Source organism: Emydura macquarii, unplaced genomic scaffold (genome assembly GCF_026122565.2).
Source record: "Emydura macquarii macquarii isolate MOO-44397 ecotype Brisbane River unplaced genomic scaffold, CSIRO-AGI_Emac_v2 contig_2184, whole genome shotgun sequence".
Taxonomy (NCBI): domain Eukaryota; kingdom Metazoa; phylum Chordata; order Testudines; family Chelidae; genus Emydura; species Emydura macquarii.
The window spans coordinates 2,458,495-2,479,347 of record NW_027132321.1 but is presented as its reverse complement, the minus strand read 5'-3'; the positions used below and the strand labels follow the sequence as shown (position 1 = coordinate 2,479,347).

Here is a 20,853-nt window from a genome sequence, read left to right as displayed (position 1 = left end):
GTTTAGATTTTGTGGCAGTTTCTTTATAAGTGACTTGGAGGTTTTTAGGGAAACAAAAATAAGTGAAAAGGATTTCAAAGAGGGTAGCTTGAATTCACGGTTTGGGACAGGGATATGCACCAGTCATTTGTAATAAGTGTGTTTGCTCCTAGAATGTACACAGTTCTGCTATAATGAACAGCCCAATGCCAGAGGAGAAGAGAACAAACTCATCAATAAAGCTGGGTGAAAACATTGTTGAAACTTTTTTCTACAAAAAATTTTTCAAAGAAAAGTGTTGTTTCCTTTGACATTTGCTGAGGGGAAAAAAATCAAAACATGATTTTTTTCTGTCTAAATGATCAAATTGTTTGTTGTGTTTTCATGGATAAAACAAAAACATTTCACAAGAAACTTTGGAAAAAAGTTTTTAAAAAATCATGAAAACATTGGCATTTTTTATTGGATTTACTCGTCAGATTGCTCTGCTCCAGCTGTCCTTCAAGTCCCTTTCAGGAACATAATCTCTAAAGTTCTGGACTCCTTCTCCTACTGTATATATAGTCATGCAGCCCACGCCTGAAGAAACCACGTTCCATGTGCCTCAGGTAAGTGGGATGTTGGTGCAGGCAATTCCCAGTTTATGTAGCTATAACTCCTCTATGCACGGAGGTGGGGATGGAAAATGGAAAGGTTAGAGGACAGAGCAATACTGAGGAGCACCGGAGAGAAGGGCCCAAGCCCTAGTTGGATCCCAGGCCAGATCTAAACTTGCCTATGTCTGCGTGTGCTCAAAATCTGAGGCTTGGTTTGGCCTCATCTCTAGAGATGTTTTGTAAATTCACATAAGCTAATCAAGTCAATTCCCTCTCATTACCTTGGGAGTACATGACTGCCAAGCAATTCTTCTGCTTATCAAAACAAATGCTCTCCCTTCCTCCCACAGAGACAGAGCCCTTTCCGCTCTCCACACCTCTCTTTCTCCTTAGCTTATGCAGCTCTGTTTTTATCAGCAAAGCATTTGCAGGATGCTGCATTATATCCTGTTGTACATAAATACCGTGTGGATTCATTCCGATCCATGCTATTTCAGTGACTGCAAAGTGCTTTCACAGCAAGGGGACGTACGAGGGCATCGTTGCACTGTGTAACCCAGGGAATTCTGTACACTAGTATTTACAGGTGCAGAGATTTGCCTTGGGAAACATTAATCAGTCCTGGTCAGATGAGCATTAAAATCGGGCTAATGCCTTCATTATAAATGCTATTTTTGTGTTAAACTACTGAGATGAATCCTTTTTGATTTTTTTTCCCCTTCTTTCTCTTCATAGGGATCTTTGCTGAGCCAGTGATTGCTGGTGGCAGCACATGCTAAGGTAATGATAGGAATGTTATGCTACATACTTTTGATTAAGCAGAAAAATAATTTCTCTTATGCAGAACATAGCAAAGGGCAGGGCTACCCTGGCAGCCTGAACCCAAACGCTAACGAGGTGAACACCAAGCACTGTTGTTCCTGTTTGTTTCTTTACATCCCTGGCAAAAATGGTGAATGTTCAGGAAATACTTTGATTAATAACAATACACTGCACACAAAGTCCGTTCCACAGAGGGGTGTCATTACCTCCATTTTAGAGATGGGGAAACAGAGGCACAGAGAAGTAAAGTGACTTGTTTAAGACTCCATAGTAAGTCAGGGAAGAGAAGGGCAGAGCTAAGAATACAAGGTGAGGACCTGGCTCTTTATCACCCTGTAGCTTGTCATTTAAACCCATGCCAATTAAGTGCACAGTGGGACTAATACATTCCCAACCAGCATGATAGCGTTTCAGCCTTACTTTGCCCAGATGTCAGTGATGGCACAAGGTGCAAGGCAGTGAAGAATCGGGCTCCACTTAGGCTCGAAGATGTTCAATAGAGCAGGGGTGTGATGAGATGTAATGGGGCTACATGAAACAAAGAAAAGATTTAAATTAAGTGTCAAGAAAAACTGCTAATGGTGAAATCTGTTCAACTACAGAATAACCTCCCAAGGGAAGTAGCAAAGAAGCCACAACACTTGCGTGATTTAAAACAGGACTGGGCATAGTGCTGGAGAATGTACAACAGGGAGCTCTCCAGCACGGGAGCAAAGGTCCATCAGCTTATGACATTACTGAATGTTTAGCTGTAGCCTTATCATTCCTAGAATGGGATAAGTTTCTAAGCAGGTTACTGAGTTATAACAACAGCTATCTGAGTGCCCGTGATCCAGAGTAATAGGTTAGGAATGTTGGCAAGGTGGGTTGGTGGTGCATAATTTTAAGTCACATAACCTCAGAACGTATTTTGAGAGATGCAAAAAGACCCATCCCTTTGCTGTATCGCCCAGGGTTACACTTTGAGTGGTGCTGCAGATAGCGCTGTGTTAGTAAAGTTACTATTTCCTGTTGTCAGAAGGGAAGCTTGAAATGCTTCCAAGCTGTCTGTTCGACTGTAAGCTCTTTGGGGCAGGGTCAGTGTCCGCTTCCGTGTCTGTATAGCACCCTGCACAACGGGGCTCTGAGCCTGATTGAGGCGTTTGGGCACTACCATGATGATAATGAATAATACATTGTACTGTGTATGTCTGTGGATGGCGCGTGATATGTTTGATTAAGATGTGCTGTTGCTAATGAATTGCATCTACATGAAAAGGTGGGCTGAGGAATGTGTAGCCAGACAATAAGCAATTATTTCCCACTTATTTTTCAGAATGGAAAAAGGTCATATATAAATGAAACTGTGTCAGGTTCTTATATTTCAAAACAATATTGTTACTAGAAAAGATCTCCGGGAGAACAGTCAGTATTCACCATGGAATTAGTCAGCAGTATTAAGTTTGGTAGGACCACACAGAGTTACAGTTTTTGGTTGACTAAAAGTGTGGGACTTCCTAGATGAAGAGTAGAGCTGCAAAGTAAAGTGTTGTCTGTACCACACCACATCCAGTGTATTCCAAACCCCAGTGTCTCTGACCCTGCGCAGTTGGAAACGCACACTGTAGCTCCCGTGCTAAAGTTGCCAAACTAGTTCACACACCATGTCAGTGCAACCCAGAAGCCATCAGGAAGCCAGTAGGAACCACAGGACTGAGTTAAAAAGCCAAACAGCTTCTCAGTCCATGCCAACTGGCTGGCTCCAGATTTAATTGTATCAAGTATAGATCCAGACACTACTTGGCTACTATTTACAATGGGTTGCATGTCCAATATTAGCAAAGATATAAAAAAGCATGGGCATAGATTACAGGGTACATTCTATCATACTTATGATGATCTGGTGCGGTTAAGTTGAGTGCTTTCACATTCTTTGCCATTTGTGTGTACAGATTTAAAAAAAGTTTTCCTACATTTATTTTATTTTTTTTCCTTTTAAAAATACAGAACTGGTAGTCTAGTCACACTCTTTACAAGTAAGTGATAACAAAAATAGAAAGCAGAAATCCATGTGGGACTAACACTCTACTAAAGCCTGTCTTTTTCTTTTTCCACAAATATGTTGTTACAGACAATAATTAGCAGACAAACACACTGTTTGCAGTTGCACTGTATTGACTTAAAAGGCGGTTACAAAATCATCTAAATAAAGAATGCCATCCAGGGTGAAAGATTTATTTGTGCAGGTTTGTGTCGGTGTTGCACGCGCATGTGCCAGTGTGTTTGGGCAATAATTTTGCTACTGTGCACCAAATCAGGAAAATGTGCTCAGACCTTTGTGTGTTGTTTCGATGTGGTTCTCTTTCTCACACACATACACACACACACACACACACACACACTGAGGAACGGAAATAGATTTCTGTGACAGCTGTCTTCTTTGTCTATATCTTTCTCTATAAAAGAAAAAAAAAAGATGTGTAATTTTGGTTGATTAAAGATTCTGCTCCATGAAGAAAAAAAAATCACAAAATCCATTGTTTTTTTTCACCTTTTTCAGTCATTTCCTCATGAATAAATATTATCCATTAAAAACCTTTAAAAAGGTGCTGAGAATACACAGTGTTATATTTCTGCTTCTTTATTGACTTTCTTGTTGCCATGACGGTTCTTTTTCTCTAGCCTCTAGAAACAATTTTCTGCTTCGTATCCTGGCACAAGGCTCTCCGTGTGCACATGCACACAGACCCTTTGTCTAACCCACCTCTTCCTCCCTGTCCTCATCTGTTCCCAGTCCATGGCATGAATGCGAGTTTGAAGAAAGCTGCCTCGTTAGGTCTCCATCGCTAATTCTATGACAAAATGTCAGGTTGGTCCATCCAGGCACAATTTGCAGCAAGAAAGGAACGTGAAGGTGTGGAGGGGGAGGGACGCTGGCATTCCAGCTGCTTCCTTCAAACACCACCTTCTTACAAGGCAGAGACCTTGACCACGTTGCTGGTTGTGGTGGAAATGTTTGTCGAGTGGCAGGGACTGCCTGGGGGAGGCCTGCTTTCTCCTTCTGGTGTCAGTGCCGGTGGGGTGGGGATACTGATGATGGCTGTCGTTAGCTGGGCGGTTTTGCAGTTCGGTCTCAGCCCATCGTCTGATTTCATGTTGAGACTGGAACGACTAGAAAACAAAATGGATTTTATTTATTTATTTATTTATTTATTTTACAAGCAGCAATAACAAAAACAAACGCAACTGCTTCCCTGTGGTGTCATGCCTCAGAAGGAAGAGCACTGAAAACCAGCTGTAGCAGAAACCGGCGCATAATCTCCTCAACTCCTGATTACCACTGGGGAGCCTTAATTGCCCCTGATGAACATCAACCCTTGTTAACTGCCCCTTGTTTGGCGTGCAACTTTGCCTGTGGACAGGTTATTTCTTTCAGATGTCTCAGGGTTTCTTGCACCTTCCTCTGAAACTATGGTGCTGGCCACTGTCAGACATGGTACACTGGCCCAGATGTTGCTATGGATTGGATCTAGTACGCCAATTCCTGTTAACACCAGGCCTGCTTAGTTGCCCCTCTGGTTATTCAAATGCATCCCAGTGTTATTTTCCTTGAAGGAAATGGTAGTGCTTTTCAGGGACTCTAACCAGTGCAGGGCCCATTACTGTCTGCAGCTGTTTCACAGCACGGAGCAGGTGAGGAGGTTGCTGCGTAAACATCTCTCAGCGTGACTTTTTGTTAACTTCAGGCAGCAAAATTAACCAGTCTCTTCCATGCTGGGGCGTGCACAGGCGTTGTATGTGTTCCGTGCACCATTCTAATGCATTGTGCAGTGCTTGTGTTTCAAGTGACTCGTGCAGTGAGTTTGGGTCTCTCCCATCTCCGGGTAGTCGGTCGGGGCCTCTGAGAATGGGGCTCAACACTCACTGGAGTATCTCTCAACCCCCAAAATACAATCAAGCTGAACAACCAAAGCTGCTTCAGTGGTGGGATACAGCCATGGACAGTGATGCTGTGCCTGTGATGCACGTTGGCATGGGCACTGGGGGGAGAGATGGCCTGCAAAAGAGAAGCCCCTCCCAAACAGTCTGGAGGTAGGGGTCAGCACAGGCATTGGGGATGGGCATCTCTGCTTTCAGCAGCAACCGTGACTATAGTGAATGGACATTAGGTGGCAGCTCAGAGGTGGACATAGCATAAGTCTGAGCTCACCCTCCCTCACTGCTAGAAGTCTGCTCCTGCAGACACCAGCAAAGAAAATAGTCACAGTGCTGGATTCTCAGTTGCTATAAATCTGTGTAAGTGCATTGATGCCAGATGAGAGGCTGGCCCCGTATAATGTTTTCAACGGCACCAGTATATCTTAGTTTGTTTCCCTTGACAACTGTTGCACCTGATTCTGTTCTCATTATTGGTGGAAATCAGCTGTAACACCATTGGACCTACTGGGGTTATACTGGTGTAAAGCTGGTGTAAGTGAGAGGAGAATCAGGTCCAAAGTCTTCTTGAGCCTATCAGGGCTCCCTGACCTCAGGCTCAAACTTCAGTGCAGTTTTATTTCTCCTTTCAAATCCTCTATCCCTTTATCTTTTCACAGCTAAATCCAAGCGGGAGCAGATTGTTTAGCATAAGCAGTCAGCACCCATTGTAAGGGACCATTCAAGGTACACCTCTGAAGCTATAGGGAAAAAGGGGTGGGAGTTTACAGATTGTTGGAGTAAGCCATCCAGTGTTGATAAGTCATTAACCCCACTCAGGCAATGTCTACACTTCCACTTATGTTGGTATAACTTATATCATTCAGGGGGGTGAATAAGCCACCCTCTGAACAACATAAGTTACACTGACCTAAGCACCGGTGTGGACAGGGCTATGTCAGTGGGAGAACTTCTCCTGCCAACATAGCTGCCACAGCTCATTGGATGGTCCCTGGGGGGAGACCCCTCTCCTTGTTTGAGTGGGTAGAAACTGGATCAAACACATCCCAACTGGACGTCACCCGCAGCAGGTTTGCACGCAGCAGTCAGCACCAAGGGCCTGCTTACCATACCTTGTTGTAAGTGACGGCTGCTCGCTGCACTGGATGTGTATCGTGCTTAGTTCCTGCATGCTCCGCAGGCGCGTGGCTGGTACGTTGGAGTTGGGAAGATGAGTGGTCTTCTTGTTGCGGCGAGAGCAACAGGAGGTGCTCACGCCCTGGTGACTTGACAATGAGGGGCTGCGGGTGGAGGGGTAATTCTGCATTGAGCTATCCATGCAATTCTGCTCAAACAGCTGCTCATCTATGAACTCATGATTCTGGCAGGGAAAAGAACAACACTGTCATTCTCCCCAGTAGCTACCCAAAGGCTTTTCCTTGTCAAGACCACCTTTTGCTATTTGCGTGGGACAGGTCTGCCCTTCACACGTTTAAGACGCTTTCGGTCCCTGTGCCTGAAACAGTTTGCAGTAGACAGCTCCCAGATTTAAAAATGCAAACAACAACGGGGAAGGAGATGGCTTCATCCCATTACTCAATGCAACCAAGAGAACGTGTTTGCTCCCCCACAAGGATAAGGGAATAGGAGAAGCTGTGGCATAGGCATGGCAGCCTGTCCATACCTGCTGGCTTACACATTCCACAACCATCACTAGTTTGGGCCTGATTTTTCCTTTCACTTACACACCTGTATCCCTGAACTGACCTTTGTGAAGCCTAAGGTGCCTCACTGTTCTAAAACTGTGCAGAAAGGAGAATCAGGCTTATTGTCTTCAGGGCTAAAGCTTCGACTCGTGCTATTTGTGTCCGGAGAACTCATTAGTCATCAAGTTGGAAAATTTAGGTCTGGTATGCCGGTGAAGCTGATTCCGGAAGGTATGTCCCACCTATAGTTCCAGTCGAAGCTGGGATGGCAGCTGAGTTACATGTGGAAGTAAAAGTGTCAAGATGGAAGCTGTCAGGGGGGGAGAGAAACAACGAGAAAGGGAACCTAGAACTGCAAAATTGGGTCGCCTTGAGCTTTACAGTTGCATGGAAAAATTTAGTGCCTTTTGCAGCAATGAACAGATGACAGAGTAGGGAAGAGCCAAAGTATGCACCTAGGCACATACATAAACATTCACAGATGCCTAATATAGAAGCGTAACCTTTTCCCTATCAGAACTGGAAAGGATGGAGCAAGGAGGGAGTCGGGGATGAGGGAGAGGGAAGGCGAGGACTGTAGATAAGGCAAACATCAATTTTCATTGGAACAGATACCAAGTCTTACAGCACACAAAGGCATCACCTAGCAAAAAAGAACCACATGCACAAACTCCCAAGAACAGGACCAGAAACAAGAAAGGACACAAGCACTGTGGATGTATCACAGAGATTGTAGAAAACAGATTGAATTAAAGAGGAAATACCTTGATGGTGGAAGTTCGTACAGATAACAGGGGATCATCCACAAGATAGGACAATCCCTACAGGACAACATGCCAACAAAAAATAAAAACATGATTGATTGTCCATTCCTGCATTCCTACGTTTAGTCCCAGCATTCCATCCATTCAATCTCAGCATTCCATCTGGCCCCCCAGGTTTGAATGGGCAATTGGGCCTTTCCTTTACCAAACTCATTTGCTAAATCAGATTAGTCTCTTTCTTTCTTTCAAGAAAATATTCTGGAGCCCTGTATTTTAATTGTTTGGGTCTCTTTCTAAAAAAGAGAGGAAGCACAAGGCAATTTACAGCTGCTGCTCATTTTTTATTTCATTTTTTTTATTGAGCACCAAAAGCAGTGGATAAAACAAATCTTCAGCCACTGAATCAGAGCTTGCTCCTATTGGGATTGTATTGTTATTGGAGCAGGGGTTACACAAGCAATGGGGCTGAGTTTTGGTTGACCTTTGTGGAAATAAAGAAGGAAGGTTTTGGCTGAAGGATGTGGATCAACCCAGGCATCAGCCAGAGAAAGAAGAGGCTATGCATCTGGGGTAGGGAATAGACCTGAAAAATGTTGTGTTAACATAGCAAAGAATCTTTTATGACTGTTGGAAGCATCTCAGGGCCACTTTGTCTTCTCACACACCAGATTTGTAGGCCATTCACAGCCATTAAATTGTAGGACTTCATTCTAGTGACAACTGCAGATACTGTGAAAATAAAGCATGTACTTTTAAAATCCCTCTGTCTAGTTTAAGGAAAGGTGAATTGCCCTTTGAAACGTGTTGGTAACCATGGCACATGGATCATTCCTCATTCCATTCCACCTGAAACTTTGAAACATTGCAAAATGACTCTTCAGTGTTTAAGAATTCATACGCTGTAATTTGATGGTTTTGCATAATATCTTAATAGATTAAGTATGCCAAAGAAGTACAGGAATTTCAGCACAAAAACTGATTGAGCTGTTTTGACTAATGCATTGAGACCCACAATCTAAACATACTGCATCCGACTCCTTGAATGACAATCTCTTTTTGGAAAACTTTGATACTCCGGGTCAGCAGCACTCAGACGTCAAGAACTGAACAACTGCTTAACGCTGAGTAGACTTGCAGAGAGCCCAAAACACCCCAAAAGCTAAATACACCTACCTGAAATGGAATCCTGAAATTGCTGTTGTGGCATTTGCATCATGATTAGAGCTGATTAAATGACAACTGTGAAGAGTTTGTTCAACAATTCAGAGCTTCCATGGCCAGAAGGGACAATTATGAGAATTTAGTCTGACCTTCTGTATAACACAGGCCTTAGAACTTCCCCAGAATAATTCCTTTTGAACAAGAGCATATCTTCAAAAAAAAATAAATCCAATCTTAATTTAAAAATTGCCAGTGATGAAGAATCCAGCATGCCACTTGGTAAATTATTCCAGTTGCTAATGATCTTCTCTGTTTCCCCATTACCCAACAAATAATGTATTCAAAATTAACTGTTTTCATTAATCAAACAGCTCTATGCATTTTTTGAAGACAGAAAAAAAATCCTTTTTTCCCTGTCATTTATCAAGCACATTATTTTCAAATAGTTATTCAACTCAGTGCTTTTGTGGCTCTCTTTGGCTCTATTCAATGCAATAGCTCCTCTATGTTCCTGTTCCTATCCCTGCACTGGCATCTCGGCCAAATTAAACTGGGGCCAATACAGAAAAATACAAGTGAAAATAGAAGGAAAGTCTACTGCCCTGCATTCTCCTCTCTCTGCTTCCGCTGTCCCTTTGACCCCAGTGTCTGTTGTCATTCATTTGGGGCCAGACAGCTATAGCAACTTATACCACAAGTCATCTCACTGAAATCAGTGGGAGTATTTGTGGAGATAAGCGAGGCTGTCATCATCTGGCCTGAAGTTTGTCTAAGGTATGCCCCAACCCTGCAACGATTTACAGAGATGCTTCACTTTATTCAGTGGAACTACTCGCAGGGTGTGAAGTTAAGCATGTGTGTAAGACTTTGCCGGTACTATTTAAAGGTTATGGGTAAGCACAGAATTCTAAACAATGGAAGAGTCAGATTGTGAACTATCTGCTTGTAATGTAACATACAGAGTTATTTGAAACAAAGGCAAGCTGAGACTTATACCAGAAAATGAAACCAACAGTTGCTGATATAGTGCATCGGCACTGGAACTCATGAGGAGTTTCAGGACCTGCGGGATTTAGTTGCTATAAGTATTTAACCAATGGTCTTCTTCCAATGCATCTTTGAAACCTACTTGGTGTTGCCCTGGTAGGAACCAAACTGAAATTGAGACTGTGTGGGTCAGAAATCACAGGCATGTCTGATGGTGGATGCAGATAAAGAAAGGGATAAATCTTACCAGGTTTTAACCCATTGGTGTCTTTCCAGAATGGGCCATGATATATTATATAGATAATATGTCCCTTTACCATAAATCACCTTTGAATATAAAGCTGGAAATGAAACGTACACAAGATAAAGATCTCTTTGGAATTTTTCCAGGGACTTCTGCTTACATAACCATTTAATACTTAAAAAAATAGTACGTCCTCCGGTCTCAGTCCAGCACCATGTATTGAATGAGTGAAACATCACTGAGTAGAATCCACTTGACTGGCCTCCAGATGAACCACCTGCTCCTTTAACTGGGGCTTGTCAGGAAAAACAGGCGTGGGGTCATTAAACCACATTAAAAAGGCTCATCTGCTTCTTTAAAATGGCCCAGTTGTTGTTTCTCCAGCCTATTTGTGGTAGGGAATATGTGTGGCTTGGAATTTGCTGGCATCGGCTTCCCACTGTAGCCCTCTCCATGCCAGCAATCTTATCCATCATGGTAGTGTGTGTGAGCAACGGGTGCAGAGGAACCAGAGCTAGATGCAGTTTAACTGCAAGTGTAGGCAAAGACAAACTGAGTTTAGCCCTAGTTCAGAACCCACAGTTAAAGCCTACTCCTGCAAGTCTGTCTCTTTGGTCATTGCTTGAATAAACTTACTTAAACTAGCTGACTCCCTGATGCCCTGCACTCTGTATTGACCTTTGCACCAGTTGCAAAATGAGTGCAAGGAGGCAGCGAAATGCTACCCATCAGAAGTATAGTGATTTGCACTGTGCACTGGTGTAAATGTCTGCACAAGGCAATCCAGCCCTTAGTTCTTTTACACAGATTTACACTGTTAGCGTTTTGCACAATGCTTATTTGTTAAGCAATTCACAAAAAGAAAGTGAATCTCTTCCCGTGTAGTGTATTTTCAGGGAACTTCTGAGATTCAGGACCCATTACTTCAGTGACACATATGTTAATGCCCGCTGGGGATGTGTGTTCATGAGTGCATGCATTGGGTGAGAAGTGCATACTGTACCTACATCCTTTCCAGAGGAAGCCTGGATCCAGGAGCAAAGGAGTTAGTCAGATTTAGAAAGGGTCCTTTTGCTACTTACAGTTGTTTTTTCCAAGCAATGCAGCAGGTGGTGATGTTGGCTTTCGATCAGCGAGGTGGATTTGCTGATGTGCTGTTCATCATCAGTAGATCCCTAAACAACCAGAGAAAGAAGAATGAGGGGGTGAAATCATGGGGCTAAAAAGAACAACCATGTCAGATTTTACAAGGGAGGAGGTGAGGGAAAGGGGACAAACCCAGTGTTGCCAACCCTCATGTCACAAGTCTTGGGAGTTGGTGTTTTCCTTAAAGCCCCAGCTCCTGGATTCAGATCAGAATCTCAACTTCCATTCTTAAAAAAGTCAGTTTGTAGCCCTTTGTGGTTGTGGAGAAGAGCTTGGTAACACAATCAGTGTGTGGCCGATAGACCCAGGAAACAGCAGGCCAGGAAAAAGAACCCACAATTTATTATTTTTCAAAAAAGTCATGATTTTTGAGGCCCTGCTCCTGATTTTTGAAAGCTGAGAATGACAATGCTGCAACTTTCGAAGAGGCTCCGTCTAACCCCTAGTGCCTCCAAGAAGATGATGATTTGCTTGGTAGGGAGGAGTATGTTAGTCTCCTTTCAAGTCAAGAATGAACCAGTGTCCCTAAAGACAAGTCGCTGTGGTGTAATTCAGGAGTCAAGTGGTAAGTGGCTTTATGGGCCTGTCTCTTGGATTGGGAAGGGCAAAAAACAGACAATGGGCTGAAATGAAGCACTGAAGACAGGGTACAGGAAAAACCAGCCCATCACTGGCTCTGTGGAGTGTTAGTGAGTAGACTGGTAGTAATATGGGCCAGGACGCCTGGGGTTCTAATCCTAGCTCAGTGTCATCTCTATCTGTGCCTTCAGTCTACTAAAATGGAACTGATTGTCATCTGCTCTCCAGTGGTAGGGTGAGGGCTGAGTGCCACTCCACTTTTAATGAAAGCTGAGAGTGTCTGGCACCTCACAAGATTAAACCCTTTGTTTGAAAAGCAGCTTGGATAAAAGGCACAGGAGATGTGCAAATTATTATTATTAATAAATCATCACTGTTAGTGAGAAGTGAAGTAGATTCTACCGGGAAACATGTAGCATTGGGATGAGAGTTTTGATCAGAGGGAATTAGCAGCAGCCCTTCGAGAGCAAAAGCCCCATCTGTCAAGGGTGTCTGATGGGGTGGTGTCGTTGATTAATTATGATTGTATTACTGTTTATTATTTGTATTGGGGTAGTACCTTTGAGCCCCATCATGGCTCAGGGCCCCCTGGTGCTAAGTGCTGTCCATACACTGGCCCAAAGTGTAATCAGACAGCAGGGTGGGTTTCTTGAGATAAAATTCCGGGCAGAGGCTTTAGAGTCAGCTCAGGCAGGGCTCCCAGGTGGGGAGGAATCATGCACAGCTGAGATGTGTTAAGATCAGAACCTTTAAAAGAGGGCTGGCCCCTAGCCAGGGCTGGGAAAAGGATGGGTCTTTAGGAGCAAGGAGAGGCTTTGTCAGAGAGGTTTAGCAGCAGGGCTGAATTTTGGGAGCAGGTGAATGATCAGGATTTAAGCCACATACAAGAAAAATGGCCTGAGCTGATGGTTTAGTTGTAGTTAGTGTGTGTATGTGTACATATGTGCTCTTTTGACTTCACAAGAAACCTTTACAAGAAAGCAGAGACCCTGCAGAAAGGGCTTTTTGCTGAACCTTGGCTCCCTGAGAAGTTTTGTCTCAGTGGCCGAGAGCCTGTCCTTCCAAATCCTGATCAGGTAGCAGCAGGAATGCTACCTGCAAATTGCTCTTCTTAGTTTCCTCAAAGCCCCTGTCGTGGTGGGGATTTTATGCTGCTGCTGCTGAATGGTCTTTAGAGAGAGGCAGCAGGTGTAAGACAAACTGAAAGAGGAGTGCCTGGTGTACTGCAAATAACTAACATCCAAATGTGGAATGTGAAAGCCAGAAGAGCTGCAGTACAGGGTATGCATAATAACACCCAGTGCTCTGACAAAGCTTATTGTCTTTAAAGGCAGACTCCACTCTCTATTATTGCATCTCTCTATTATTGCCCTGGTGGAAGGACTCTACAGAGCGATTAGAGCCCCATTGGGCTAGGCACTATATAAACAACCCCAGAGCGCTCACTTCCAATCTCTTATTGTTCTTACTCACAATTCAATCGTCCAGCAGAAAGACATTAGATCAATTTAATGATATAAAGAGAATAGTTACTTAAATTCACTATTTACATGATTTTATTGTCAGGTAAGGAAGGAAGATGTTTGAAGGCACTTTCAGTGGCTTGCTCAACATGGTAAATATCTACTTAAAGAAAATAAATCTGCTCTAACATTTCTCTGGAGCCCCATGAAAATGGGCAGAGATTAAACACATATGCTAGAGAGGCTTTCCAATAAGCACATTTCTGGGCACTGTAGTCAAGGTTTATGTACTACGGCATGTAACCCCCTGAATCTGTTCTCTCTGTGTGTCTTATACAAACACGTTTCTCAAAGTACTGCCTACATCATTCACTCTTTGATTTGAAAATCAGATATGCCCCAGAAATGGAAAGAAAGGAGATAAGAAGAAGCTGTTTGGCAAGTCTCTCTGCTGTTCCAAAACAAGGAGTATTTTAGTTTTTCCTCTCATAGTTGCAATTTTGAGAACTACTATGCTAAGCATTTTTTCTTTAAACTTCCTGACCCTGAAATCCACCCCAATTTCATGGCATGTTTTCTGTGATCATACTCATTATCTTTATGTGTATTCAGTGGCTAAAATTTTCAAAGACAATTAGACACATTAAAATGGCAATTAAGTGTTTGCAAGTGGTCCCCTTAAGCTCTTCAGATGTCTCAGCAGCAGATGCCTGACAGAGAGACTACTCTGTAATGCCTGAATCTGAAGACAAAAGTTCACACGTGCATTGCATGCCTGTTTTTGGCACATAAATGCAGTATCGAAAAGTTTAAGAAAGAAATGGGTGGACTGGGATAGAAAGCAGAGCACTAACATAGATGTCCACCAGCTGACTCCATCTAGGGTTGTTAAATCATTCAAATCACTTGTGCTTAACTCAGTTGATTTCCAACACACCAACGTGGCTCTTGTGATACACTGAGCATTTGGCTGCATCTGTGAAAGTGCCTGAAGCCACACCCAAGATTGTACTATGATGTCTAACTTGGCATCTCTGAAAATCTGGCAAAGTGACTGATGCTAAAACAAAGACTCCTCGGTGCATAATTAGGGCTGGCTGACTAAAAACCATTTATAGACTGATATGGGGGCAGCTCTCCTAGGTAGGAGGCAGTTTCTCTTTGTTGCCTCGAAAACTGTTGTGCTGGGACATTGCCAGAAGGTATTTTCAGGGTTGAGCTAAAAAAGCCCAAAACAGTTTAGATTTTTCTTACTAATAGTGACTCAAATGGACTAACGCATCAGATAGTTCCTGTGCGCACCCTGCAGCGTTCACTAGATAAACCTCTCCCCATTGAGAAGGAGAGAAGGAATAGAAACTGAGAAGAGCTTTGCATCTGAATATCTCCTGTTGAGGATGCTTTATGTGATAAAGCAAGTGCGGCAGTATAAAGCTAAATCTCACTTAAAAGAAGAAAGGAACAGAGCATTGCAACCAGTAGCTTTAAGTAACATTAATCTCTCTGAGAACCAAAGGTGCTTTGTAGCATAAAGATAGAAACAAACTGACCTGAAGGTTTGTTGCACTGATCCAGGGTATCTGCGCAGAGAGATTTGCGTGCTTTTTCACAGAAACCAGTAAAGGTTGGATAGTCAGGACATCCATGTTAAAAAGCCATTTGGAACAGCAATGTGAAAAAAGTCAGAAATGGGCAGAGGACTGTACCTGACTCCTTTATGATTAGGGGGCAGGACCCATTTTTCCCCAGTCCCAGGGACTGCCAGGTTATTGACTTGGAGCAGTAGCTGTATTCGGGCAAATGATGGTTTTGTGGTGAAAGCATTGGTCTGGGTCATCTTCAGGTCTGGCGTCTCTCTCCTGTTGATGTCTGACTCCAAAGCTAATGAAAAGTGGAAATCTTTAAAATGGCACGGAGAGACAACATGCTGCAAATAGACTGCTGCAGGGATGGCTACAGACTTTTACAGGGTGCCTTTTCCTGGCCTTGCACTGGTTCTGAATGTGTTCCATGAGATACATTTGCCAGCTGCTGGAGAAATTTAAGGATGGAAACTCTGCCATTGGCACCCTGACTAAAGGCAGACATCTGTCACTTCCTGCAGAATACCCAGCACTTTAGAAATCCACAGGAAATCCGCCTAACACTGCCAGCGAAACATTGCTTTAACTGCAGGAAGAAAACAGATTGCCCAGACAGCAGCAGGCGCCAACTTGTTGGAATTCTACATATGATGTGCCTAAGAGGCATACAGAACAAGAAAACACTTAACACGAGTAAATCAGAGAGCAACCAATAGGAAAAAGACACTGTCCTTGCTTCCATCCATCAAAATCGTACTGTATCAGTGTGGTAACCCCCTCTGCCCATGCCAACGGATCACTTAGGAAAGTAACACTGATGATGCCAGCTCAGGTCAGGCAGAGGTTTGTTCCCACTTATCAGGTGCCTGCACACCATGCTGGAGAGCAAATATGAATGGAATTTGAAAGCAAAGGGAACGAGGTTTCACTGGCTCTGGCAGAAGACTAAGCTCCAGGGCAGAACACATTAAATGATGGTAACAAATTCCATCCTGTCCTCTCTGCCCCCCAAGGGCAGACTTGAAACTTATAGAAACACAAATCATGGGATGGATGTTATCAAAAAAAATAGCTCGGAAGATCTGATGCCTGCCTTATCTTCCTTGCTGCTGCTTTTCCTCCAGCTTAGTACATTCAGAGACAGGCACTGTGCGAATTTCTGGGACATCTCGGCATGCGAAAAAGAGTGGTGAAATGGCAGATGAGAGCAGCTGCACCAAGAAATGCACATAGATAATGTGAGCAAACAAATGCCTGGCAGTGGCTGTTCTAGCCTTGAGTGCATTCCAGTAGACAATGCATCAATGATATCTGCGTTGCTCCATGCAAAGGCAACCTGTGTTCAGTTGAAGAAGAATCTGTCTGCAATGAAAAGCCCCGGGCTGTGTTCAGGATTTGATCTGGGATCCTGGGTCTGCAAGGTTCGGAGAACTCTCCCCAGTTTGCACTTGAAAGGCACACACTGAGCTGCTGATGGCTTGTGAAAGACCAAGGACCACTGCCTACTGCGTGTGCCATCCAGTTTCACAACTCTGAGGAACGCCGGGGGCTGTCTTATCTCTTGCTCCTTGGCCTATCACCCGACCAAGCTGGACACAGTTGACTAGAGAGGAATTGGCAGAGAGGCTAATTGTACTCTTTCCATGCGGATGAGTCTGCCCTTTATCAGCATTGTGGCTGCAGCGGGTTCTTGGGGTAAGAAGGGACAGATCTCAAAACCGTCTGATTTCCAAATAAAGACCGCCGGCCATTTCAAGCAGAAGTGAAGCTCAGTTAGTGGCAAGAGGAGATTAAGGCTCACGTATCCTGTGTAGGCTGCAGCCATGCCCGCCAACTCTTCAATCTATCTGATGTTCCATCTATTAACACTACATCCCATAAATGGAAGGATTCAAAACCTGCCTATTCAACGTCTGCATGGCAAACCCACGTTCCACTGAAGGGAAAGTCTGTGCCGTATTTGGGGGATGAATATTCTCTCTCACACAGCTCTCCTTTGATCATTCCTTCTCCTCCTCATTTGCTCTCTACTTTACCCTGCAAGGCTCTAAGATGAAGAAGATGTCTTGATTCCCCCGCACATAAGCTGGTGTAAATCAGGAGTCACTCCACTGGCGTGAGAGGAGACTCAGGCCTGTGTTCCTACATGTCAAAAAGCTCCCTGGATGCTGAAGATGCAGTCAGAATGTTACCCATGGTCCTTATTTCCTTGGATAACCCCTCAGAACTCCCGATAATGTATTTTGGGACCCATAAATCCTAGCGCCTCCATTGTGGCTCTCCTCAAACTGTTAATACGGGGCATTTATAAAACAATTATGTATTGATTACATAGAAGTAAACAATGAAAAGTCCATGCTAATTGCTAATGAGGACTACATAGTAATTACACTTGGAATTATTGCTAACCTTAAGGCAGCCTTGTCCCTAGATGTACACAGAAAAGTCCCATTAATGTTAACGTGCATTCTGGGCCTGCTTCAAGAATAGGATATATCACTAAGTGAGCTACAATGCAATTAATGCTCATTTGCCCATGAGGATATATCCATTAGGTAGGAACCAAAATATTACCTAACACGGCAACTATAGAAGATATATTTCTTTATCCTGGACATTTTAAAATAACGTAAGACTGGCGAACCCCTGGCCAGATTCTGCAACTGTCCCGCATAGCTAGTACTTACCTCTGAGAACAGTCTTATTTGTTGCAATGTAAGTAAAGAAGGGGAATCTGGTCCCGTAGGGTTAGTACTCTCAGATCTACTGTAGAAACTGGGGAACCTCCACAGTGTTGCGTTCTGTGTTAGATGATATTATCCAAGAGAGGGAGCACCTGCCCTGGCTTTGTGGTTCAGGTACTGGATTAGGACTCAAGAAATCTGGGCTCAATTCCTGGCTCTATCACAGACTCACTGTGATCTGGAGCAAATCACTTCATGTCTTTGTGTCTCAGTTCTCCATGGGATAACAATCCTTCCTTTCTCCTACCCTCTCCTGGTTTCGGCTCTTTAGACAGTGAACTCCTCAGGGCAGGGACATTTTCTTACTATGTATATGTACAATGGGGTTCATATCTCATTTAGAGACAGACTCTAGGCACTACTGTAATATAAATAAATAAAAATAATTATTATAATCTATCTTAATGAGAAAACAAACTCTCCAGAACCACTTCAGAAATGGTTTTATTGTCCTCACAACATCTGCAGTAGCCACAAAGCCAAAAACCTCCTTCCCGACTCTTTTTGGGCAAAAGCCAGAAAACGAACCTAGCAGCCAAATATTACTCTCAGGCTAATATGTTTTGGACTTTTGCATCTGTGTCCCAGCTGCCATTCTGTGAGCTGTCTGGCAGAATGCTTGGTTGACAAGAGAAGTGATGGGATTCGTGTTGGGGAGACAGGCTGGAAAATGAAGTGAGGGCTGCACATCTGTGCTGAGCTGTCATGGCATTTTTAAATAGTAGAATTAGAAGACCAACAAAACCCAGAGCATGATTTAAATGTGCCTGTTGCCTCCTGATGAAATAACAGAATCTTATGAACTCATCTGAGCTGGTTCTCAGAACGCTGGGCCGAGTCGTGACCATTCTGTGCCTTTTCAAAGGTTTCACTGTCTACCTGGCAAGCTCCATTGACATTATGTGCTAAAAAAATGCAGCCAGCTGCGAAGGTTTAATGCTCATTTTCAGAAGGTGTCACTGGCATTGGGAGCTGCGGACCTCTGCAAAGCAAGAGAAAAACTGCCTGCCACGGAATCGAAGACTCCTGAGTGGTGAATTGGGTTCAGACATGGATGGCCAGTAGGCTGAGGTGGCAAAATGCCCTACGTCCTGTTTGGTTGGGTTGGGTTTTGACAACATGGAAAATGAGACCTTCACTCTCAGGTTTGCTTAGTGCTCCTAGAACCATTTTTATCCAGAGATCTCAGAGCAATATACAAAGGATGGTAAATCTCATTGGCCCTATTTTAGAGATGGGGAAACAGAGGGGCTCAGGGAAATGAAATGCCATGGTGAGTGGCAGAACCCAGCACCGTGCATCCCAGTCCAGTGTCCGATGCTGTGTGACTCTTTGGAATCAGTTTCAAAAAACGACAGGGCAGCTGAGGGCCTGATTTGTCAGCCCTTACGCCCCTTGAGTAGCATCCTTACTCTGCAAGTCATTTCACTGCCACCAGTGGGGCTACCTGCAGAGTTAAGGGGTTGCGTAGCATGTGCACAGCCTACAGGGCATGGCCATGCCTATGTCTCGTGTCCAGCCCCACACAAACTCAAATGGGAGTTGGATCAGTCTTTGCAGAATTAGGGCCAGAGTATGGATGCCTGAACATAGCATTAGGCAGCTCTCAAGGCTCAGTTATGCAATTTCTGTTCCCCGTGTGCACCGAGGATTGATTTATTTGAAATTAAACCCACAAAATGTGTTAATTCGTACTCTGGTCTTGAGCAGGCTTTAATGTACCAACCTTCCCTCATTTCCTCTGATTCTGCTGAACAATCTGCCGCACTTAAAACATTCCCTTCTCATGAATAGCTAATATTAGCCTCCAGATACCTTGCTATTAAAAATAAAACCACCAAGCTGCACAGAGCAGGAGCTGCGATGCATTTTCCTCTCCTGCTGGACACAGTGTTAGGGTCCTTCTTCCTGCAATCCGGTAATTATGAGCCTGTAATAATTTCAGGGTTAATGCTGCCAGGAATCTTCCACAGCCCCCTGATCTCATGCCAGTGACTCAGCAACTCTGCTACTGCTGGCTTTTTCTCTTCCCGATGGTGACATAGCTATAGAGGAGCAGTATTGTCAAGACCAATTGTTCTGAAGCCATGAGATGGGCTAAACATTTGTGAGACTTTTGAGAATAACAAACGTTGGGTGCTTTTTATTTGCCTGGTAGCTTTGGAGTCTTTAGTGTTTGCGTTTCCTGGCTTTTCTTTGCAACCAGGAGGGCGAGAAACAAATGTTTAAATATGAGATTCTGATGCATTCACCTGACTCCAGGAGCTGGGGCTTTAACAAAAACACAGAATTGCAAGACATGCAGTAAAATCAGAAGAGTTGCCAACGCTGGAGAAGTGAAAGAATTTGTGTGTGTGTGTGGTGGTTTGGAGGCCACTTCCTGATGTATTTAGTGTATTACAATGCGAGAAGAAATACAACGTGTGATTTCCCAGAGACAGCAGATCCTTGCTGATACACCCTGACTAAGAGGACCATTAGTGAGAGAGCAAAGGACAGAACCTAGGCTAGACTGTGACTGGACTACATAGCCCTGCGGGGCAGATGGAGTCCCATTTACACCTTGTACAGGCGACCTAGAGCTCGGGTGTAGATATGCAAGAGTCAACAGTGCTGTTGGCTTCCTTAGTGCTCTCTGCGGGTGGGTGGGGAGTAGGCTCTGTCTCCCACTAGCGAGCTGTCGTGCCAGCAGCAAATCACTAACCCCATCGCCAGAACAAGGAGGAAGCGGGAAGGAATCATGCCCCAGAGAGGTGTCTCTCAGTCACACTGCTTCCCAGGTCTGCTCCTGACACCGGCTGGCTTTCAAGCCATCTGTGGTTCAGGGCTGAACTGAAAGGCTAAGCATGCTCAACTCATGTCAAGGACAAAAGGGGCTGACAGTAGCTGGCACGTTGCAGGGTCGAGCCCCTGGGGAACAAATATGATTATTTTTATTTTTAGATAATCAAGAATAACGCATTACCAATATATCTCATCCATTTGTTTTGGCAGCTGAGGGTATGAATGGCTTGTGATGTATCAGAGCATGCTGGGGAGTGTTCCGCAGCATATTGTGTTAAATTATTGAAGCTGGTGGCTTGCAATATGAAAACATACTCCAGTGGTGGCTCTTGGCTGAGAAATGGGGAGAGTGAGTCCATTTTGTGTGTGTGTGTATGTGTGTGTGTGTGCGCAGGCGGTGG

The 20,853-nt window shown here is 44.0% G+C and overlaps 1 protein-coding gene across 2 annotated transcripts in view; it reads right to left on the bottom strand.

Annotated features, from left to right (window-relative positions):
- Nucleotides 1-3,225: 3,225 nt before the first annotated feature.
- The window catches only part of KCND3 (potassium voltage-gated channel subfamily D member 3), a 201,059-nt gene continuing 183,431 nt past the window's right edge, over nt 3,226-20,853 (bottom strand). Inside the window, exons 4-7 of one of the 2 annotated variants that reach the window (XM_067558806.1) lie at nt 11,236-11,328; nt 7,762-7,818; nt 6,425-6,672; nt 3,226-4,547 (exon numbers count right to left, since the gene is read on the bottom strand). In XM_067558806.1, coding sequence (XP_067414907.1) covers nt 4,346-4,547; nt 6,425-6,672; nt 7,762-7,818; nt 11,236-11,328 — 600 coding nt within the window. In that variant the 3' untranslated portion in view covers nt 3,226-4,345. The remainder of the gene's footprint in view (nt 4,548-6,424; nt 6,673-7,761; nt 7,819-11,235; nt 11,329-20,853) is intronic. The other variant, XM_067558807.1, reaches the window with a different exon arrangement.